General features: G+C 42.6%; 9 protein-coding genes across 9 annotated transcripts; 3 read left to right on the plus strand and 6 right to left on the minus strand.

Moving 5' to 3' along the window:
• Positions 1-272: 272 nt before the first annotated feature.
• Positions 273-1,613, minus strand: LOC128726796 (tRNA (adenine(58)-N(1))-methyltransferase non-catalytic subunit TRM6). The gene has a single exon (XM_053820623.1). The coding sequence runs from the start codon at positions 1,611-1,613 to the stop codon at positions 273-275; it is 1,341 nt and encodes a 446-aa protein (XP_053676598.1).
• Positions 1,614-1,951: 338 nt separating this feature from the next.
• LOC128723864 (leukotriene A-4 hydrolase-like) lies at positions 1,952-4,270 on the minus strand. Its single transcript, XM_053817631.1, is given in 7 exon segments — positions 1,952-2,429; positions 2,496-2,827; positions 2,895-3,300; positions 3,371-3,522; positions 3,585-3,902; positions 3,979-4,094; positions 4,201-4,270. Coding segments are annotated over 7 exon segments (1,845 nt in total). The 5' UTR covers positions 4,244-4,270.
• A 531-nt stretch (positions 4,271-4,801) lies between these two features.
• LOC128723249 (PHD finger-like domain-containing protein 5A) lies at positions 4,802-5,370 on the plus strand. The gene is made up of 3 exons (XM_053816968.1): positions 4,802-4,945; positions 5,017-5,207; positions 5,284-5,370. Exons 1-3 carry the CDS (start codon positions 4,894-4,896, stop codon positions 5,368-5,370), a joined length of 330 nt encoding a protein of 109 aa, XP_053672943.1. The 5' UTR covers positions 4,802-4,893.
• Positions 5,371-5,805: 435 nt separating this feature from the next.
• Positions 5,806-6,647, plus strand: LOC128722508 (uncharacterized). Its single transcript, XM_053816175.1, has 4 exons — positions 5,806-5,868; positions 5,944-6,008; positions 6,076-6,298; positions 6,387-6,647. Exons 1-4 carry the CDS (start codon positions 5,806-5,808, stop codon positions 6,552-6,554), a joined length of 519 nt encoding a protein of 172 aa, XP_053672150.1. The 3' UTR covers positions 6,555-6,647.
• LOC128722507 (leukotriene A-4 hydrolase-like) lies at positions 6,594-9,089 on the minus strand. The gene is made up of 7 exons (XM_053816174.1): positions 8,957-9,089; positions 8,735-8,850; positions 8,332-8,658; positions 8,113-8,264; positions 7,645-8,050; positions 7,218-7,549; positions 6,594-7,151 (listed from the first exon to the last, which is right to left on the minus strand). Exons 1-7 carry the CDS (start codon positions 9,087-9,089, stop codon positions 6,671-6,673), a joined length of 1,947 nt encoding a protein of 648 aa, XP_053672149.1. The 3' UTR covers positions 6,594-6,670.
• A 478-nt stretch (positions 9,090-9,567) lies between these two features.
• On the plus strand, positions 9,568-10,475 carry LOC128725968 (39S ribosomal protein L13, mitochondrial). The gene is made up of 4 exons (XM_053819743.1): positions 9,568-9,696; positions 9,810-9,933; positions 9,994-10,148; positions 10,220-10,475. The coding sequence occupies exons 1-4, from the start codon at positions 9,673-9,675 to the stop codon at positions 10,451-10,453; spliced, it is 537 nt and encodes a 178-aa protein (XP_053675718.1). The 5' UTR covers positions 9,568-9,672; the 3' UTR covers positions 10,454-10,475.
• Positions 10,476-10,700: 225 nt separating this feature from the next.
• LOC128726701 (selenoprotein H-like) lies at positions 10,701-11,251 on the minus strand. Its single transcript, XM_053820524.1, has 2 exons — positions 11,213-11,251; positions 10,701-11,139 (listed from the first exon to the last, which is right to left on the minus strand). Exons 1-2 carry the CDS (start codon positions 11,249-11,251, stop codon positions 10,774-10,776), a joined length of 405 nt encoding a protein of 134 aa, XP_053676499.1. The 3' UTR covers positions 10,701-10,773.
• Positions 11,252-11,659: 408 nt separating this feature from the next.
• LOC128726880 (uncharacterized) lies at positions 11,660-13,694 on the minus strand. The gene is made up of 3 exons (XM_053820723.1): positions 13,174-13,694; positions 12,147-12,307; positions 11,660-12,071 (listed from the first exon to the last, which is right to left on the minus strand). Exons 1-3 carry the CDS (start codon positions 13,692-13,694, stop codon positions 12,022-12,024), a joined length of 732 nt encoding a protein of 243 aa, XP_053676698.1. The 3' UTR covers positions 11,660-12,021.
• Positions 13,695-15,994: 2,300 nt separating this feature from the next.
• LOC128726299 (X-ray repair cross-complementing protein 5-like) lies at positions 15,995-18,375 on the minus strand. The gene is made up of 4 exons (XM_053820101.1): positions 18,358-18,375; positions 18,168-18,284; positions 16,989-18,099; positions 15,995-16,914 (listed from the first exon to the last, which is right to left on the minus strand). The coding sequence occupies exons 1-4, from the start codon at positions 18,373-18,375 to the stop codon at positions 15,995-15,997; spliced, it is 2,166 nt and encodes a 721-aa protein (XP_053676076.1).
• Positions 18,376-18,646: the final 271 nt, after the last annotated feature.

An 18,646-nucleotide genomic window follows, 5' to 3' on the forward strand; every position in this document is an offset into this window, starting at 1 on the left:
TCTTTTAGCTCTTCAGCTTTTGATAGCTGTACCAAATTTATTTCTATGGGTACTTTTTTGGAATTTTAAAATCGTTGCAAAATTATATGCATAAGTGCAAAATTATATGATAAAGTTTTTTTCTTAGGGGCGTTGAAAATTCATCAATCCAACCTTTGCAAATCATGCTATCAGTTCAATTGGCTTTTAATTTATGAAATATATTTATTTCGAACCACACCCTCCTTCATGCAAACCATGTTGAAGTAAATGCCTTTGATGGTTTCTTTTGCTCAGTTCCCTATTGTGTAACCCGTCAGCAAATACCCACTGCTACCGGACATGGTTACATCCGGATGGGTACGATTGGGCAGTATTTGATACTGTCTCATCCAATTCGAAGTAAGGCGTAGATACGTCACAGAAGCCTCTGACTTCAGCTCCACATAGCACTCGGTCAAAAGTTCTCTCGAAGTGCTAAAAATTAAGACAGGGCGACTGGATTTCAGAAACGGCAATAATGCCTTCAGAATACTATACGGGTGTTCCTTTGCCACTATAACCAGCGAATCAAATTTATCTCGCATGATCTCGGCCGCAGCTTTGTTCTCTATCTCCCAAAGCAGCTTTTGATTGTCCAATTTCACGAGTTTTGTATTTGGCTCCTCTTCGATTGCTTCAGGACCATCGTCAGCTTCATGTTTCCGCTTGTGTGTTCCATTTACTCCTTCGTCGTTTGCGACAGCTTCAGACTTATCGGACTCTGGTTCGGGTTTAGCTTCCATTATCTCCTCCAGCGGTACTTTCTCCCCGTTGTTCATCTCTTTATCCTGATAGAAATGCCTTAACACAGAATAGATGTTGACTGATACACATCGGGCCAACTGCTCGTTAGGGAAATCCATTGCCAAAAGTGCCTTTTTTTGTGCGACATTTCCAGGATGCAGATGCACTAGCTTGGCCCTAGTTTGAGGTCCTATAGAGTTCAGCATCGCTGCCGGCAGCAACCCATTCGTACCCGATTCATACAGCAGATAGTTTCCGACGTTGCACACTCCGCTGTACGATATGATCTGCGACAATGTATCAAAGCGTACGCCGAGTACTTTCTCTGGATCCAAACGCCAATAGATGTCGGCCAACAACCGAACTGATGGGCGCCGTATCGTAATGTACTCACAGTATTTTTTCTCCTTTCGCTTAAGATACTTTTCTTGCGAGTACTCTGTTTTCGTAGCAAAGCTTTTTGAATTTTCCACCAGCTTTCCAATCACCTCCGAAGAAGATTCGCATTCTTCACGCAACTTAAGAATCTCCTCCGTCGATAGTGTCTGCGATTGTCGATCATCGATGATGTTTCGGTTATCGTGACCACTTTCCTTAATCAGCAGATCTTTTAGGTTTCGAATTTCCGACGGCGTTGAGAGGGCGTCGAGTGTATATAGCCGTTTGCCCCGTTCCTGTTTTGGCACAAGAAGGAATGTAGTTTGGTACGGATGGTTTTCCGCCAAACGCAACTCGATCTGATCTTTTCCTAGCTGCACAGTCGCGTTTTGATTGACAAACTTTTGCAGCTTCGTGTACTTCTGACGCTGCACGATCAAATAATCGCCAATTTTTATCTTTTCAGACATTTTTAAAGCTCAATAAATGCTGTAAAACAATTGGCTATATTAAGTATTGTACACTTTAAATGTATAACAAGATGTTTAGCTACTTCGTTATAAGCGAGCAGGAAATATATGATTTGCTATGCGATGTTTAGGTAAACTTACGTATCAACAACCGCATGGAGTCACTGGTCCTCAAACTGTCAAGCATTATTTTGACAACAGATGTAAGCGAACAACGACCACCAATGACGTTAATTCAAATCAAAACAAAGACGTTATTTTGAAAAATTTTCCAATTGTAAATTTATTTAACCTTGGATTATCATATATACAATTCAAGAATGCACATTTACCTTTATTCAGCATATTGAGATATTTGAAATTCCCAAATCTTTTGCCACCGTGTAGGCACAAACGGTCATCATTTGGTCCTTCACACGGTTATAGTTCTCGATAGCTATTGGCTTTGCTTGTGGCCAGCCTGCCAACTCTTTGTAGATCGGGCGCACAAACTTCATGCGGAAATTACTATTCGCAAATGCAAGTATTTCGTCCATTTTGTCCATCAAACGGGCGCGAATGTACAGACGCACAAATCGGAACCGTAACTCCGCGTTCTTAGTTGCAGTAAGTCCGTACGTTTTCCCAAGCAGGGAAATTTTCTCGCTGTTCAAATCGACGATAGTTTTCTTCTCCAACAGCTGGGCAAGAAACTCGATCATCTGCACGCTTACCAGCGTTTGTTTCAACAGTGGAGAAGCCTTGATGGTATCCAAATCGTTCTCGGCCCATAGAGCAGCATGTGCTAGGCATGTCTCCAGCATTGAGCGATCGTAGCTGTTTGAAAGATGAGTCGGTTAGTTTTTTTTTATATCCAAGATTATACCACAATCCGGTACTTACTTGGGAATAACTGGTGGCATTCCTTCACCAAACAACCACAAATCCCAATTGATGCGCTCAAGCAGCACCTCGTTCTTTGGGTCCTCACGGAACCACTCGTAAAGCATCTGCTTGAAGTCGTTCGTAAGGACCGATTGGTACTTGAAACGATTCAGATAAGCGCGGAAGAAGGGTTCAAACTTTTCCGGTCCTCCCAGCAAATCCTCCAAATAGCGCAAAAACGTTGAGCCCTTGATGTACGGCACGGTTGAAAAGGCATCATCGGCTCCACACTCAGACAGGTCAACCACGAGCTTTGTAAGCTCAGGTGTATCGGCCAGTTGTGTTTTAATCTGATAAGGTAGGTAAGATGAAGATCAAGTTCACAATTTTACATTATTGTGGAACTTTGCTACTCACGCAATCAGACAACTCACTTAAACCGTTTAAAGCGTGAAAATCGCGTGACGCATTTCCGGACAACCTTCCAACGATTTTACCCTCAATGAAATCAGTGAACCCTTCATTCAACCAGAAGTGTTCGAAGTTTTGATTCGTTACAAGATTACCTGTCCAGCTGTGGGCAATTTCGTGTGCCACGACGGTTGCTAAAGATTTATCGCCTGCTAGCAGCGTGGGTGTGACGAACGTCAAGCATGGATTCTCCATTCCTCCCAAAAGGAAGCTTGGCGGCATTACTAACAGATCGTATCGTTCCCATACGTACGGACCACAAATTTCCTCTGCCTTTGCGATGAAATCGGCCGTTTGGGAAAATTCCTCAGCCGCTTCTTCAATCTGTTCCTTTTCTGCCCATACGCTTGAGCTGGAATGATTTCGTTCACACGTTGAAGCATGGTGTAAAGGTTTTAAAATTGCCGGTTATTGCTACCTACATGGGTCCGATCGTTTTCGATACCAACGCTGCTGCTACAACGGCAAGTAGACTACTTGGAATGGGGGTTTTCTGCTGGAATTTCGATACGCCCTATTTGGAAGCAACCTGGATTGCGCTCATTAAACCTATAATGTCTTTAGGGTGGTGTAACTAAATAGATGATAAAAACAATCATATTCATCTCGTGCTTCGTATGTACACGTTATGTCTGCTTAGGTGAATTTTACGGCCGGAGTGTCCTGGCATGGCACGATAGACCGAGCATGGATCGGTTGGCACTGGCTGAACAAATATGGATGCTTCTTCCCGAATGTTTGCTCGGGTGTAAGCCATTGTAACGCACTTGCCTTCGGCGAAGTTTCATAACTAATCACAACAGTTAGATCTCCGCTGGTCTTGGTAGGTAAGTAGATAGTAAGCTTCGAGCCAATGTTCTCTATCGTACTACCGATGTCCCAGTCCAATGGAATCTCTCCTGGGGCAGATTTTGCCGCAACGGACGAAACGGAAATCTCGCTCACATCCAAGAACTGTAGGAAAATTAGAAATAAATTAATTCAGTTTGTTAGTCCACTACGTGTTTTTGAAACTTCGGATAATTCTTACAATTTCTTGCAGATCTGGTTTGAGCAACTTGAAGTGGAGAGCTGCGGTACCAGAGATCGTACTCTTATCAAAGTTGACCGTCCAATCCAGATCCGCATGTCGTATGATAAGCTCGTCTATTACAATCAACGACACAACCGCAACATATGTTAAGTAGAAGATAAGCGGGCATTGAAATTCAATGGTCTCTCGCCATTCTATCTTGTCGATTGTTACACTTACGAGCATTCGAATAAGAGCTGGGATCCAACGGGCTTAAGCGCATTGTGGCAACAGGCCAGTACGATGTTAATAGCGCTGCTAGATTTTATCCTACTGTTAACGACAAATTGAATGTTCTAATTTTTATTTCAGAAGTTAGAATATGAATTTTAGAGGAGTAAAATTTTAGATTCTTTTTTTTCGCTGCTTTGATTTTTTTAATTTTAGAATATTCTAAACTAACCATTATATGTTTGAGTAGTTTTGTTTCTGGTATTGCTAACAGCATAAGATAATTTAATGATTCGAATTTGAAATGGATATGAAACGCATTATGGAGGCGACCCTACTCTTACACTTCTGTGTAAAATTGGAATGGATTATTTATCTTTTAAAATGAGCCAAAGTGCGTGCAAATTGCATTACCTTTTTCGAATATGTTGCTGATGAATCTGTTAAAAATGCTCACAGCACAATATCTGTGAAAGTACATCCACGTGTTCACCTAAAGACGCGGTATTTGAAAAAATACAGGTTTGACAGATCATACCGTTTCGATCCGGTTACAAATGTCAAATGAGCAAACTGTCATATTGTCCTTTTGCCGGCAAGCGTCCAAGGCTCAATAATATACAAAACATTTCTGCAACAACAAACAAAACTATACACAAACCTCTATTTTGAAGACATCTTCCGTTAATCTTATCGTTCACAATGGCTAAGCATCATCCGGATCTTATTTTCTGCCGAAAACAACCAGGAGTTGGTAAGACTATTTCTTTATATATAACGAATTCTCTTGATGCGTTAACCGAGTATTTTTCGATGCACTTAAAGCAATTGGACGCCTGTGCGAAAAGTGTGATGGAAAATGTGTGATCTGCGATTCTTACGTACGACCGTGCACGTTGGTGCGAATCTGCGATGAATGCAACTACGGGTCCTACCAAGGGCGATGTGTGATATGCGGTGGACCCGGTGTATCTGATGCATACTATTGCAAGGAGTGTACAATTCAAGAAAAGGATGTAAGTTTTTTTCGTGGGTGCTTCAACAAAAAGGAGTAATTTTTTTCATTAAAGCCATTATCGTTCTCTCCCATAGCGTGATGGGTGCCCCAAGATTGTAAACTTAGGAAGCTCAAAAACAGATCTATTCTACGAACGCAAAAAGTATGGTTTCAAAAGATAAGCCATGCATAGCCTATTTTAGATTTATAACAACTAGCACCTCTCTAGGCTTAGCTAAGTTAATAATAAACGATCTACACCTCCACGACCAACTTTCTATATGTTCTTGGTCCATACACCATAAGTTCATCAGTGAAGGGCAGCTTCTTCGGAATGGAACAGTTTCCTATAGACAGTTGAAAACAAACATGATAAGTAATCTTATCACTGACACTCAGAGATAGCTATCGTTTGAGTGTTTTTCCTATCTATTAAGTTGTTGTATGCTATCATTCGCGACGATCTACACAGCAATTAGTTTCTATTAAATTACTTCTAACTTCGAAGTCATCGAGCATTACAGGCGAGCAATGTACATCACTGGAGTATTTGAGCATGATAAAATAGCAATTGCAAGCGTAAATGTCAGTTCTTTTACTATTTCTAACTACCAACAATGATGCAGACAGGCGCTGAATTTGTGCTTTCACCCGTTGGTGTGATTAAAATAGTTTCACTTGTGAGAATTGCGCACATATAGTTATTAGCATACCAATTAAAACTGTGACTTAAACCGGGTTTTGATCTTCCTCAGCTATGCATGATCGTTAGTGGAATGATTTTTATCACTGCCGGCGATTGTGTAGAGTCACGCGTTTGGTGTGTAAAATTTTAAAGATTTCTTTTAAATGGTTACATTCTTCAGATTGGTATATTTCTGTCATAGGACCGTAACCTACATCACCATTACTACCGGTAGTGCGCTCCTCACGATGATTTCGTACTCAAGTTTCGCTCTCAACTTAGTGCGAACTGATCGGGGCCTCAAAACGCAACACATTACGGTACTAGCGATGTCATATGTTGTGTTCTGTTTCCTCTTGATCGTATCGATCATTACAATGACACAATGTACCCATTCGGTGCAAGTGATTCAGAAAATACCAGAGGTAAGGGAAACTGCGCTGGTGTTTTGGAATGAACCGAGCCTTCCTCATCTTCGTAACTAAGCCATATTTAAATATTTTCTTCCTTAAGCCTTTAACTATGATCGCTGCTGTACTGCTAGCTATCAGTGGAACCATTTTGTTCCTCCGGTGGAAATCAACGGTTCAAACGGAAGAACTGCATCTGCATTCTCAAGAACATGAACTTCCTGATGTAAGTACCGATCCAGGAATGGCACGAAAGTCTGTAATGGTTTGAGTTAAGCCTAACGAACAAAAAACAAGCAACAATTTGATGTTTAACGTTAGTTGCCGGTTGTTACTTTATTTGACTTTAAATCATTGCATACAAAACTTCAAAATTCGCTTTCTCCTTTATTCAGCAGCGGAGATATCCGAAATTCCCAAATCCTTTGCCACCGTGTAGGCACAAACGGTCATCATTTGGTCTTTCACACGGTTATAGTTCTCGATAGCTATTGGCTTTGCTTGTGGCCAGCCTGCCAACTCTTTGTAGATCGGGCGCACAAACTTCATGCGGAAATTACTATTCGCAAATGCAAGTATTTCGTCCATTTTGTCCATCAAACGGGCGCGAATGTACAGACGCACAAATCGGAACCGTAACTCCGCGTTCTTAGTTGCAGTAAGTCCGTACGTTTTCCCAAGCAGGGAAATTTTCTCGCTGTTCAAATCGACGATAGTTTTCTTCTCCAACAGCTGGGCAAGAAACTCGATCATCTGCACGCTTACCAGCGTTTGTTTCAACAGTGGAGAAGCCTTGATGGTATCCAAATCGTTCTCGGCCCATAGAGCAGCATGTGCTAGGCATGCCTCCAGCATTGAGCGATCGTAGCTGTTTGAAAGATGAGTCGGTTAGTTTTTTTTTATATCCAAGATTATACCACAATCCGGTACTTACTTGGGAATAACTGGTGGCATTCCTTCACCAAACAACCACAAATCCCAATTGATGCGCTCAAGCAGCACCTCGTTCTTTGGGTCCTCACGGAACCACTCGTAAAGCATATGCTTGAAGTCGTTCGTAAGGACCGATTGGTACTTGAAACGATTCAGATAAGCGCGGAAGAAGGGTTCAAACTTTTCCGGTCCTCCCAGCAAATCCTCCAAATAGCGCAAAAACGTTGAGCCCTTGATGTACGGCACGGTTGAAAAGGCATCATCGGGTCCACACTCAGACAGGTCAACCACGAGCTTTGTAAGCTCAGGTGTATCGGCCAGTTGTGTTTTAATCTGATAAGGTGGGTAAGATCAAGTGCAGGGGAAGAATAAGATCAACTAATTTAGATCTCTTATTCACTATTTTGTACTAATGTGCTGCTACTTACGCAATCAGACAGCTCACTCAAACCATGCAAGGCATGAAAATCGCGTGACGCATTTCCGGACAATCTTCCAACGATTTTACCCTCAACGAAAACGGTGAATCCTTCGTTCAACCAAAAGTGCTCGAAGTTTCGATTCGTTACAAGATTACCCGTCCAGCTGTGGGCAATCTCATGTGCTACCACGGTTGCTAAAGACTTGTCGCCTGCTAGCAACGTGGGTGTGACGAACGTCAAGCATGGGTTTTCCATTCCTCCAAAAGGGAAGCTTGGTGGCATTACTAACAGATCGTATCGTTCCCATACGTACGGACCACAAATTTCTGCTGCCTTTGCGATAAAATCGGCCGTTTGGGAAAATTCCTCAGCCGCTTCTTCTATCTGTTCCTTTTCTGCCCATACACTTGAGCTGGAATGGGTTAGGCAATCAGTTATAGTACGGAATTGGAATTACTTTTCTTTTGTACCTACATGGGTCCGATAGGTTTCGATACCAACGCTCCCACGACAACGGCAAGCAGGTAGCTTGGAATTGGTGTTTTCTGCTGGAATTTCGATGCTCCTTGTTCAGAATCAACCTTGATCGCACTCATGAGCCCCGTAACCTCTTTTGGATGATGTAACTGATAGAGAGGATAAAATACTAACGTTAGGCCCCGTCTATGTTGCCCATCCATGCGATGTTCTTACGGTGGCATTGTAGGTGAATTTTACGGCCGGAGTGTCCTGGCATGGCAAGATCGACCGAGCATGAATCGCTTGGCACTGGCTGAACAAATATGGATGCTTCTTCCCGAATGTTTGCTCGGGTGTAAGCCATTGTAACGCACTTGCCTTCGGCGAAGTTTCATAACTAATCACAACAGTTAGATCTCCGCTGGTCTTGGTAGGTAAGTAGATAGTAAGCTTCGAGCCAATGTTCTCTATCGTACTACCGATGTCCCAGTCCAACGGAATCTCTCCTGCGGCAGATTTTGCCGCAACGGACGAAACGGAAATCTCGCTCACATCCAAGAACTGTAGGAAAATTAGAAATAAATTAATTCAGTTTGTTAGTCCACTACGTGTTTTTGAAACTTCGGATAATTCTTACAATTTCTTGCAGATCTGGTTTGAGCAACTTGAAGTGGAGAGCTGCGGTACCAGAGATCGTACTCTTATCAAAGTTGACCGTCCAATCCAGATCCGCATGTCGTATGATAAGCTCGTCTATTACAATCAACGACACAACCGCAACATATGTTAAGTAGAAGATAAGCGGGCATTGAAATTCAATGGTCTCTCGCCATTCTATCTTGTCGATTGTTACACTTACGAGCATTCGAATAAGAGCTGGGATCCAACGGGCTTAAGCGCATCGTGGTAACAGGCCGGTAAAAAGTTAACAGTAATACTACGACAGAAACTGCGAAAAACAGTGACATGGAACATTTTGTGAGATGATGCATTATTATTTAGAATGCTTCCAAATCGGTATGCAAAATAAAGCACTAACAATTCAATGTGTTAAATGCATTCCTATGGCGTACCGCCACGGAGATGAGATCACAAAAAGCAGATGCGTTGTCAGTAAGTTTATTGACAGCCCACACACCCGCCCCCACTTCAATTACTCTTGTCTTGTAAGCATTTATGGATCGCGGGTAGAAATTATTATAAGCTAACTAGCTTATGATGTTAGACTTTTTGAAAATCAAAACATCAAACTTACCAACAAATTCCTAGCTCTGTTATTGGCACTAAACAACACCGCCCAGTACGAAAACCAACTGTTGAGTGGTATTCTTAGAAGTGACTCCGAATTATTAAAATGAAAACCATGGCAACGAAAAGTCAACATACGGATGTCATTAACGCATGAACTGTTCCCGAAGGGTGCTCGGAAAAAACGTCAAACATCGTATGGTTTGTTTTGTTGCTAATACATGCGGGAGAAAAGCTAAGTTTTCGAATCGTTCGCTTGATAAAGTGCCCCAATTTGGCATTCAAGACGAAAAAATACTAAACAATCTATCGTTTCAATCGCAGAGAATGTCCGTCACACAGCGAGTGCAGGTATGGTATTACAGTTAACGTTAAGTTTTCGCTATGCACGTACTCACCCGGCGTGTTATGAAATCGAGTTGTATCGTTGGGGTGAACATATTTTTCATCATATTTGTTTTTAGCAATGGGCAACTTTTGCCAGAACATGGCATTTATTTGATTGCACCTGGCAAAACCCTTTTGAGGCAGCATCGCTGATACGAAAACACCTAATGGGTTTGCATAAACCCATATACCATCCGATGAGTATGTAACATAAGGTGGTTCTATGATGAACAGTGTTAACATGTAGATTACACTTCTTAGATGATTGTGGTGATCACGTAGTCGTAATCAATACCGCCGAAATTGCACTGCCAGGCGATGAATGGAAAAAGCGGGCTTATTTTCATCATACGGGATATGCGGGAGGAGCAAGCTGGACGCTTGCATGGCAGCTGCACGAGAAAGATCCAACGATGGTAAGCAGTGCTTAGATTACCTTATTCAATTTAAGGGATCTTTGATACTTATTTCTCTTTTCTCGAGAAAGATCATGAAAAAAGCCGTTTACCGCGCGATGAAGGGTAACCTGCAAAGACGCCATACGATGCAGAGGCTTCATCTGTTTAAGAGCGACGACGTTCCCAAAGAAATTTTAGAAAATGTAACCAACCAAATACGGCAACCTCGCCGTGTCCCTGAGCGCTTGGATCTTATGGACCAGGAAACTGTCCGCAACTTCCCCAAAATAATGGACTACCCGAAGGACTACATTCTTCGATGAGTGCTTTTCATTCAGTCATTCGCGACGGTACATGGAATAATAAATCGATAGCAGGCAATAGTATTGAACGTATATGTATGATTAATAATTCCTGAGTATATTTCGTAAATTTGTACTCTTCATCATACGATGCCCGCTTATTAAAACGTCAATTTGATTCGAATATTCTACCAAGCACTAGCGAAACTTTAGCAACCCGAGTCCGTGTATGGTTTGCTCTGGTAACATCATGCGGCATAGTGTTTCGAAGAAATAACGAATAAACTGTCGCAAAAACATGTGAGCGACCCGTTTATATGTGCTCCTTCACGTTGCGGGCGTTACTTTAGCGCCGTTTGAATGTCCGGAAGGATACTCTTGACTTCTGGGAATTTATCTTTCCGCGGCGGTCCCTTCTTCAGTCCAGACCAAACCAGAACCTTCTTATCATCCTCTGTTTTGGCAACTGAAATCTCAAAAGCACCTCGGCGCGGTTTTCCACCCTCGTTCAACACGAGCTGGAAATCGTGTTCCGGCGCAAGTTCGCACAGTTCTGAATGAACTTCCGCGGCCTTGCGCTTGAACACGGATCATGATTTGCAATGCTCGATGAAAACGTAGGCCCCTCCGCTACTTTTCGCAGCCACTTTCTCTTCTTTGGCGGGTTCGGTGGCTGGTTCTTCGAGCTTCGCTTTTTTAGCCGGAATCTAATGAACAAATACACACCAATAAATCCAATGAAAACTCCTATAAAACGGCACAAGATAAATTTAATTTTACCTCTGTGGACTTGGCTGCTGCTGCACGACGCGGTGCCATTACTTCGGATGTCGGAAATATTCTGATCGCAAGCTGCCTTTCTACGCAGTAATCCTCTTATGCTACACGCAAGATTATGCGCCTTTTTTCAAGGTTTCACACTATGCTTTTACGCTCCAGCATAAACTGGTTTATAGCTGACAGTTTAATGACAGCCAAAAATGGCGCAAAATTGCAACCACATTCAATGTTGCAGACGAGTAACGACTTTTTTTATTTGGAAGGAATGAGCAAAGGAATTGAATGGAAACTCAAAATTATTCAAATGTTATAACATATATTCGTTTCGTTTTAAATTAAAAACAAAGATTTATTTGTAACAAATAACATAATAGAATAAGGCAAAGCATATGCTTTTGTAGATGGTATTGCATGTTCAATTTCTACGAAATGGTTTAACTTGGCTCGTTTTATCACTATCCTAGGGAGTATAATTAACAACCCTATCAACCTATCAATGGCAAAACATTTTTTCAGTTTACTATCTTCATCTTACAGCATCGCACGATAGTAAGTGACGTAAAACTATATATGAAAGCAAAAGTAAGGTACAACTGCCGGACTAACGTGTTAGTTCGTTAAATATTTTTGGTGTTTTGCATCGTCATGAGATAGAAACGGATGTGAAATGCAGCCTTCAAGCAAGGTGGGGTGTGATTTAGTTGCATTCATTACCGACTAATGCTTTTTTGTAGTACAATTTGATCTTATTTCTTTAGCATCGTAATGCTGAAGAAGCTTATCGATTATTACTGATATTTCTTATTGTCCTAATGATGAACCGCTGGTTGAAGCGTTAACCCTCTAGTAAGGATGCCACCTGTTGTAAAAAATGAAAAGGAACCCCATGTCCGATTAGTAAATTTTTCTGTATGCAAACACGCCGAAAACTCACCAGTAATACCATCATCACTATCCACCACAATGCCCAAATACGTCGCGAGTCCTCCAATGACCAGTACTAGAACGAAAATCACAATAATCATGGCTTTCTCCCGGCTTGTAAGCTCACGGTGACATCGACACGACCACGTCCAGTATTGTTCCCGAATAACACTGCAGATGCAAGAGAGCATAAGTTAATACCTAAGTAACGGTTAATGCATCAACGAGGTTCAAAACGAATTTAGTTGGAAATGAGATTAAAGATGACAATGCAACCAGTGAAATCCTAAAGCAATTGTTGATAAAAGGATTCTTGCCCAAACCCAACGACCATAACTATTGAGCGATATAATAATGACCTTCGTTTCCGGGGACCGGCGATTTTGGAAAACGCATTTTATTGTTGCAAGAATCTGCTTATCAGCTGATGTGTTCCTCGCACAGTCGATAATGGTTTATGGACACTTGAAGACCGTAAAATTAGATTGAATGACGCATTCGTAAGCGTTAGATAAGTTGATTGGAATCGTTTTCACAAAATCGAATGTTAAAATATACGGTTTTGTTACATCGCAGTTGAAATTTTTGCAGAACGAGTTTTACCTCTGCGAAAGGATCAACCGAAATAATATATCATTTAAACATCGCACTAACCATGGAAGAGGATAAATCATAAATTGAAATACGTTCACATGCCTGTATAATTTATCCTACTCAAGTGGTGTGTTAGTGACATTCATTTTGGCTTTATCTTCATCGCAATTTCTTATCAGACCATGTGGGAACGTATTTTTTTATGCTCATTCACATCAGCAGCATACGATTACGAATACGAGATTGATAGAAAAAAAACAGCACTTTGGTCAGCTCAAAAAAAATATTAGGATCCCAAATAAACGCGAAATACCCGTAGAAAATTTGCCACAATGGGTTACTTCTCGATGAACGGTTTTTTCCCACTCGAAATTTTTGCTTCACAATAAGAGTAATCTGAACAGAACGGCACTTCTTGTTGATACGTAACAGCGTCTACGAACCTGGGCTGCGTGCTGGACATATTTATCACAGTGGCCCCGGTATCGTTGGTGAAAGCGGGATTTGTGATGCCATTGTCGACGCTTCTACCCCGTCTCGTACCCGGCCGTTCCGGCAGCTCATATTCCGCTTGTAGCTGTCCCGGTTCGATAAAGTACACCTTGCTGCTGCGGTCATGTTTGCTTGTCGTCCCGTTGCCAGAATCATCCCGATCACTTCCGTTAAGCTTTGATGCTGCTGCGGCCACCGTCGGGAAAGCCCGGCTAGCGATGACTGGGCTCTGGAACGGCGTGCTGTACGCGGACGGCGGGCTACCAAGGTCCGGCGCAATCCTCGATCGCACCGTCGCATACTGCGACCGATCGCTCAGGATCGATTCGGATCGCGCCGGTGCTACCTTTTCGTCATCCGTCGAACGGACGTTTGTGCTTGCTCCGTTGGATGTGCCATTTGCGTCGGGCGACTGTCCATTGCCTCGGTTGCTGTTGAACGAGAACGAGAGGCTGTTGCGAATAAATTGCATCACCTCCTTGCCGGGGGGACGATTCCCGCCCCTTTATCACACGCCGTGTCGTTCGTTGAGACCCCGTGTGGTCTCCGGTGCCGTTCTACCGCGGATGCCGTCGGATGACTGAGCTAAAAAATGAGACAGAATGCTTAAAATTGTGCCCAAACCATACGGATTCAAAAGCTACGGGTTGTACTGCTGCGGTGGTGGAAGGTTGGGAAGTACACCAACACGAAAAGCGTACGGTGATAACGAACACGATGATTTCCTTATTCGGGGTTTTGCTGCATGATAAGATACAGATAATCGACCGCGATTGTCAGCCGACCCCGCGGTAACGTATAACGGTGGCCCGCTTTGCTTTTGCACTCGCCAGGTGGTGCGGACAAACGGGGAATGTTTTTGCACGCCCCAAAAGATTAACACCGCAATGGGGAGGAGCCATCCGTTCAAAACGATTCCTACGCAGCACCAGGAACCGAGCAACGCGGGCTGATCGGCATCAATACACACGACACGGGTGAAACACATCTTATCAGACGCATCCACGACCGTATTTGGATGAGTGTGTACACAAGCTTCCGTTCGAACCGGATCGGTGGGTGACGCGCAATGGATTCACCGGTAAAATAGGCACATTTTACGTATGATTTCATTCCCGTGGAATTTTTCACACTTCGCATTACCGTAAACTCCGCGATGCCGCTCACTTCCGCCTGGAATTAGTGCACGCGGGAAGTGCCGGGAAGCAGAAACCCTCTTACATTACTTTGACGTACGTTCGAAACTAAGCTACTAACGCAACCACAACCATGCGGGACGAAACCAAGAGCACGAAGCATCGGAACAAAGCCACTCTGGCATGAGCAGATAATCGATTCGAGAGCAGTTCTGTCGTGCAATCAGCTGCTCCCTCGCCCAGACAGCATGGTTAAGAAGGAAAATGTGTGTGCAACAAAAAAAAAGGGAGAAGAAAAATGCAGTATACCCGTTATCGCGGGTCGCTGGTCTGTTAACACCGACGACAGGGACAACCTTTCTCCCAGGGGGGTGCTGTTCTGGTTGCTTGTTGATCTTGTTTTACTACGGAACCGCAAGCAAACTAAATGCGCGTAAGCCTATCTGCGGTTTGGTAGGGGTATTTGCAGAATGTTATGTTTTTTAGCAAACATTTGCCAGCAAACTGGCGATCTCCCTTCGCAATAGTAACAAGGGACAGGAAAGGTTTGATCTGGAACGAGCTCACTTGGTGCACGACGTAAAATAAAACCATTTCGATTAGGGAACTGTAAGTCCACGAAAACCACAAGCAATCTTGATATCCTGTAGATAAGCATCTTTGGTGCTGATAATTCCTCATTATCGACATTGAACACGCTGTCGTGTGATTTCGTTGCCCAAGACCATTGGAGTTTTCCGCTGGCATGTTACGATGCTGCAGTTATCGACTTCGGCTTTTGTTATCGAACGTGTGCGACGTATTACAGCAGCCCAACCTGGACCACCGGCCGGGCGTATTATCCACTAATGATTATGTCTATGTTCAAGAAGCGAATTTAAAATTCCTTAATCACCGTGAGGGGCGAAATCAAACATTTTTATACTATATCTGTTTGCTTGGAAATACCATTCGTGTTATCGCAAAGCCTATCACGTTTTACAATACCAATTCGTTCGAGTATCAGGTGCAACATTTTAAGATTGTCTTTCTCTTTTGATTAATTGCGATAAAAGAAGCAGATTTGTGTTTGTATTATTTTAGACAGTTTGACTCAGTCAACCTAATTTCAGATAATTTAAACACGCTACACGTGTTTTATTCCAGAGCCACAATGTGCCGCTTCATTTATCTCCACTCATTGATACCAGTACTCTTAGTAGAAAGATTTCTTGTTAGTTGAATTACCACAACAATCAAAAATGAATGCATTTTTAATCCGCTCTTGAAAACACTGTACCGCATAGGTTTGGATTTGTGTTATCGTTCATTCTGGCCATGTGAGCAAAACTTGCATGTGACAATAATTCGTATGAGATAATGTACTGGGTAAACCAGCGTGAAAGTGAAAGTCCTTCTGTATTTAAGCACAGGTTATCAGACAAAAACAAGTATGGCTGCATTCCTACTTGCTATCCCTCAGCTATTAAGTAGTACCTGATCCTAGAAAAACATTCGAATTATTTTGTCTTATTTTACACTTAACATGTTCACATATGTGATTTCAAACGATATCATTTCTATACTTTATATTTTCTGTATCTAAAACTTGCTCTGGGTTTAGGCAATTAACGAAGCTCTGCTAATCTGCTTGTTCTTAAAACTCCGCATTTAATTCGTCTAACAAACTATCCGGATCGATATAATTTGCATCAGTCGTTTCTTCAGCAACCTTGCCTTTTGCCGGTGTGTCGTAAAAGCTGACCGCCTGTTCCATGTTCACCGTGCTCATGTCGCTTTCCTGTGCATCGATTAGCCCTAGTTTCTCACCTACAATTACTTTTTCCCAGAATTCTTCCTTGCCACGGGCCAGCAGGATCGTTTTAAATTCCTCAATCCACTCGTTGTATCGGTACGGGCCGAGCTTTTGTGCTTCACCGCGGTACATCATGAGGGCTGCGATAACCTTATCGCCAGGTGGGCGCATCGACGTGAACAGCAGCTCAAAAATAATGTTCTGCATTTGCGTGGCTACGGTGGCAAATTTTTCGCCCTGCCGCAGAAGAATATCAAAATCTTCGGCCGGCGTCACTGTGCCGACAGACACAACTCGTCTTCGAGTGGTATCATCGTCTAGGGAGAGGCCACTATCCTGCGTGTTGCTGTTTGATGCAGCATCTCCCATGTTAATTTTGTCCACCCGCTGAAGCCAATTATTACGGGTATTTTGTTTAACTTCTTTTAACTCAAACAACCGCTGTACGGTTTCCAACGCGTCTTTTGAGCGGTCTGCCACTTTCTTCGGTACTTCGGTTAATTCTCGCAAATCGCTGCTTATTAAGGGCAACGCATGCTTGGGGTAGAGTGCCCGATGGGCTACCGACCGGTACACGTGCTGCAGTGTCGGATTGAAGGTGTTGTTCAGCGCAAACGCCTCACGAGATTCTCCGTTTGAATCGTCGATTTCATCCGTAAGGCTCATGCTGTCAATCAACTTATCGATCGCGTTGTACTGCTCCTCCGTCGGTCGAGTTTTTGCCTTCAGCAAAGAAGGAAACTTTAATTCACACAACTCATCTGTAATTCAGTAACAGTATTTAAATTTTTTTATAAGCGATCGTCATGCAATTTATTGAATAATTTTAAGTTACCTTTGAAAATAAGCTCTATCATAACGAGGCACGGAGACTGTTGTTTGTATGATGGAATCATAGCGTTTAACCTTGGCTTCGTATCCTTTCGATATACCTTTGTGGTGATCATGATGACATCCATCTCCATCATCGCTCGGATCAAGGCGGCTAATTTATGCTTTGAAGCAGTGCAACCTTTCTTCGCCACCACGACGTGCGTTCCTTGCCCGCTCAGGTATTCTTCTTGTACGTTTTTGGACGCAGTAAATCCCAAGCAAGCCAATCGGGCTTCTCCTGATTTGTACTCGATATCCACTCCGCAATCGTACGGTACCACCGTGGAACCGTACATGTAGCCCGCGATGATATCATCCATCGAAACGTCGATCGGTTTATCGTTTAAAAAATGCTCCGTCTTCATTTCGACCTTGGTGCTGGAACCATCTAAACTGTCGACTTTAAACGATCCTAGGCCCTTTTGCTCCGTGATATGCAGATAGGCCGATATGGATAGCTTCAGCTTTGAACCGATAGTCAACATGCAGTTCCAAGGCGTTGGTTTTATTGGTTTCGCTCCAACGAAAGACAGTTTTCTCTCTGCCCAGTTAACATTCGAAAGGGTACCTTCGGTTCTAAGTAACATGTCCTTCAAAAGGCGTTCATTTTTACGTCGTTCTTCGGTAGTGTTTTGGTCGTTATCGAATGTACCAGATGAGACGAAAATCGAGCCGACGGACGACGCCGGATGCAACACATAGTTGGTTATGACATGCAGCACACCGTTCAGAGCAAGAATTGCATCCGTAACACTATCTATCTGATCCCTGTCGACAGCTGCCGGTTGTAATAGCGGCGAAATCAGAATGATGTTACAATCTAAAAGTTTTTTCCCCAATGCTCCGTTGCGCAAAAAATTGGTGGCAACGATCAGTGCATCGAACCAGTTAGCCTCCGACATGGATTGAGAAATTTGATTTTCCAATATCCTCAAGTTCTGCCAATTAGGAGGTTTCAAATCAAATGCTTCACAAATGTGCTCGTAGCCGCCAGATTCTACGTTAAGCTGATTATTGGTTTCCTCTGTTCCCATCAACACCATACCGACCTGGTCATTTGGAGCACTGAAAATCTACAAACAACAATTATTGCATAAATGAACCAGCAGCAGCAAGTTCGTGCATCTCCAGTATATCGTACCATTTGTTGAATGATCAGTGAAGCACACTCTTTTGATTTACTGAAGAAGGTTTGCTTTTCATTGCCAGTTGCGATTGATGAGCTACGTCCAACGTCGAGAATAATCATGTGGGCTTTCTGAAAATCGATCAATGGTAGATTAGATATTTTCAGTATAATTTAGAGATTCTAAACAGATTTAAATACTTACACCTAAGCTTCGAGCCATGTTTAGTATAATTCTAAGATTTAATTCAAGCTATTGTAACGAACAATCGTTCACGTTAGAAACGGAACAAAACACAGCACGGTACTCGTTTAAGTGTTTACTTTCTCCGATAGCTTTTATTTAAAGTGATTTTCTTTAATACTGAAACTAAAAACCTTTTGGTATGATGTGAAATTAAAGTCTGATATGTAAAACAATCACGTTTAAAACATGTTATTACAAGAATGATTGGCGCACACAATTACCAACAGGTGACGGAACTGTTTGACAA

The sequence above is a fragment of the Anopheles nili genome, chromosome 3, assembly GCF_943737925.1.
Source record: "Anopheles nili chromosome 3, idAnoNiliSN_F5_01, whole genome shotgun sequence".
Classification (NCBI taxonomy): domain Eukaryota; kingdom Metazoa; phylum Arthropoda; class Insecta; order Diptera; family Culicidae; genus Anopheles; species Anopheles nili.

What these genes read in the sequence shown, in the direction of transcription:
- LOC128726796 (XM_053820623.1), bottom strand. Translation starts at nt 1,613, where the DNA reads ATGTCTGAAAAGATAAAAATTGGCGATTATTTGATCGTGCAGCGTCAG.
- LOC128725968 (XM_053819743.1), top strand. Translation starts at nt 9,673, where the DNA reads ATGTCCGTCACACAGCGAGTGCAG. An exon ending in CCGTCACACAGCGAGTGCAG is followed by an intron (nt 9,697 to 9,809) that starts GTATGGTATTAC and finishes ATTTGTTTTTAG; the next exon opens with CAATGGGCAACTTTTGCCAG. An exon ending in ACGAGAAAGATCCAACGATG is followed by an intron (nt 10,149 to 10,219) that starts GTAAGCAGTGCT and finishes TTCTCGAGAAAG; the next exon opens with ATCATGAAAAAAGCCGTTTA.
- LOC128722508 (XM_053816175.1), top strand. Translation starts at nt 5,806, where the DNA reads ATGATGCAGACAGGCGCTGAATTTGTGCTTTCACCCGTTGGTGTGATT. An exon ending in TGTGTAGAGTCACGCGTTTG is followed by an intron (nt 6,009 to 6,075) that starts GTGTGTAAAATT and finishes TTTCTGTCATAG; the next exon opens with GACCGTAACCTACATCACCA. An exon ending in TGATTCAGAAAATACCAGAG is followed by an intron (nt 6,299 to 6,386) that starts GTAAGGGAAACT and finishes TTCTTCCTTAAG; the next exon opens with CCTTTAACTATGATCGCTGC.
- LOC128722507 (XM_053816174.1), bottom strand. Translation starts at nt 9,089, where the DNA reads ATGCATCATCTCACAAAATGTTCCATGTCACTGTTTTTCGCAGTTTCT. An exon ending in CAGCTCTTATTCGAATGCTC is followed by an intron (nt 8,851 to 8,956) that starts GTAAGTGTAACA and finishes TGATTGTAATAG; the next exon opens with ACGAGCTTATCATACGACAT. An exon ending in TGAGTGAGCTGTCTGATTGC is followed by an intron (nt 7,550 to 7,644) that starts GTAAGTAGCAGC and finishes CCACCTTATCAG; the next exon opens with ATTAAAACACAACTGGCCGA.
- LOC128726299 (XM_053820101.1), bottom strand. An exon ending in CACTGATCATTCAACAAATG is followed by an intron (nt 18,100 to 18,167) that starts GTACGATATACT and finishes TGTTGTTTGTAG; the next exon opens with ATTTTCAGTGCTCCAAATGA. An exon ending in GATAGAGCTTATTTTCAAAG is followed by an intron (nt 16,915 to 16,988) that starts GTAACTTAAAAT and finishes ACTGAATTACAG; the next exon opens with ATGAGTTGTGTGAATTAAAG.
- LOC128723249 (XM_053816968.1), top strand. Translation starts at nt 4,894, where the DNA reads ATGGCTAAGCATCATCCGGATCTTATTTTCTGCCGAAAACAACCAGGA. An exon ending in CCGAAAACAACCAGGAGTTG is followed by an intron (nt 4,946 to 5,016) that starts GTAAGACTATTT and finishes ATGCACTTAAAG; the next exon opens with CAATTGGACGCCTGTGCGAA. An exon ending in GTACAATTCAAGAAAAGGAT is followed by an intron (nt 5,208 to 5,283) that starts GTAAGTTTTTTT and finishes TCTCTCCCATAG; the next exon opens with CGTGATGGGTGCCCCAAGAT.
- LOC128726880 (XM_053820723.1), bottom strand. Translation starts at nt 13,694, where the DNA reads ATGCAATTTATTCGCAACAGCCTCTCGTTCTCGTTCAACAGCAACCGA. An exon ending in ATGTCCAGCACGCAGCCCAG is followed by an intron (nt 12,308 to 13,173) that starts GTTCGTAGACGC and finishes TTGCATCTGCAG; the next exon opens with TGTTATTCGGGAACAATACT. An exon ending in TAGTGATGATGGTATTACTG is followed by an intron (nt 12,072 to 12,146) that starts GTGAGTTTTCGG and finishes TTTTTACAACAG; the next exon opens with GTGGCATCCTTACTAGAGGG.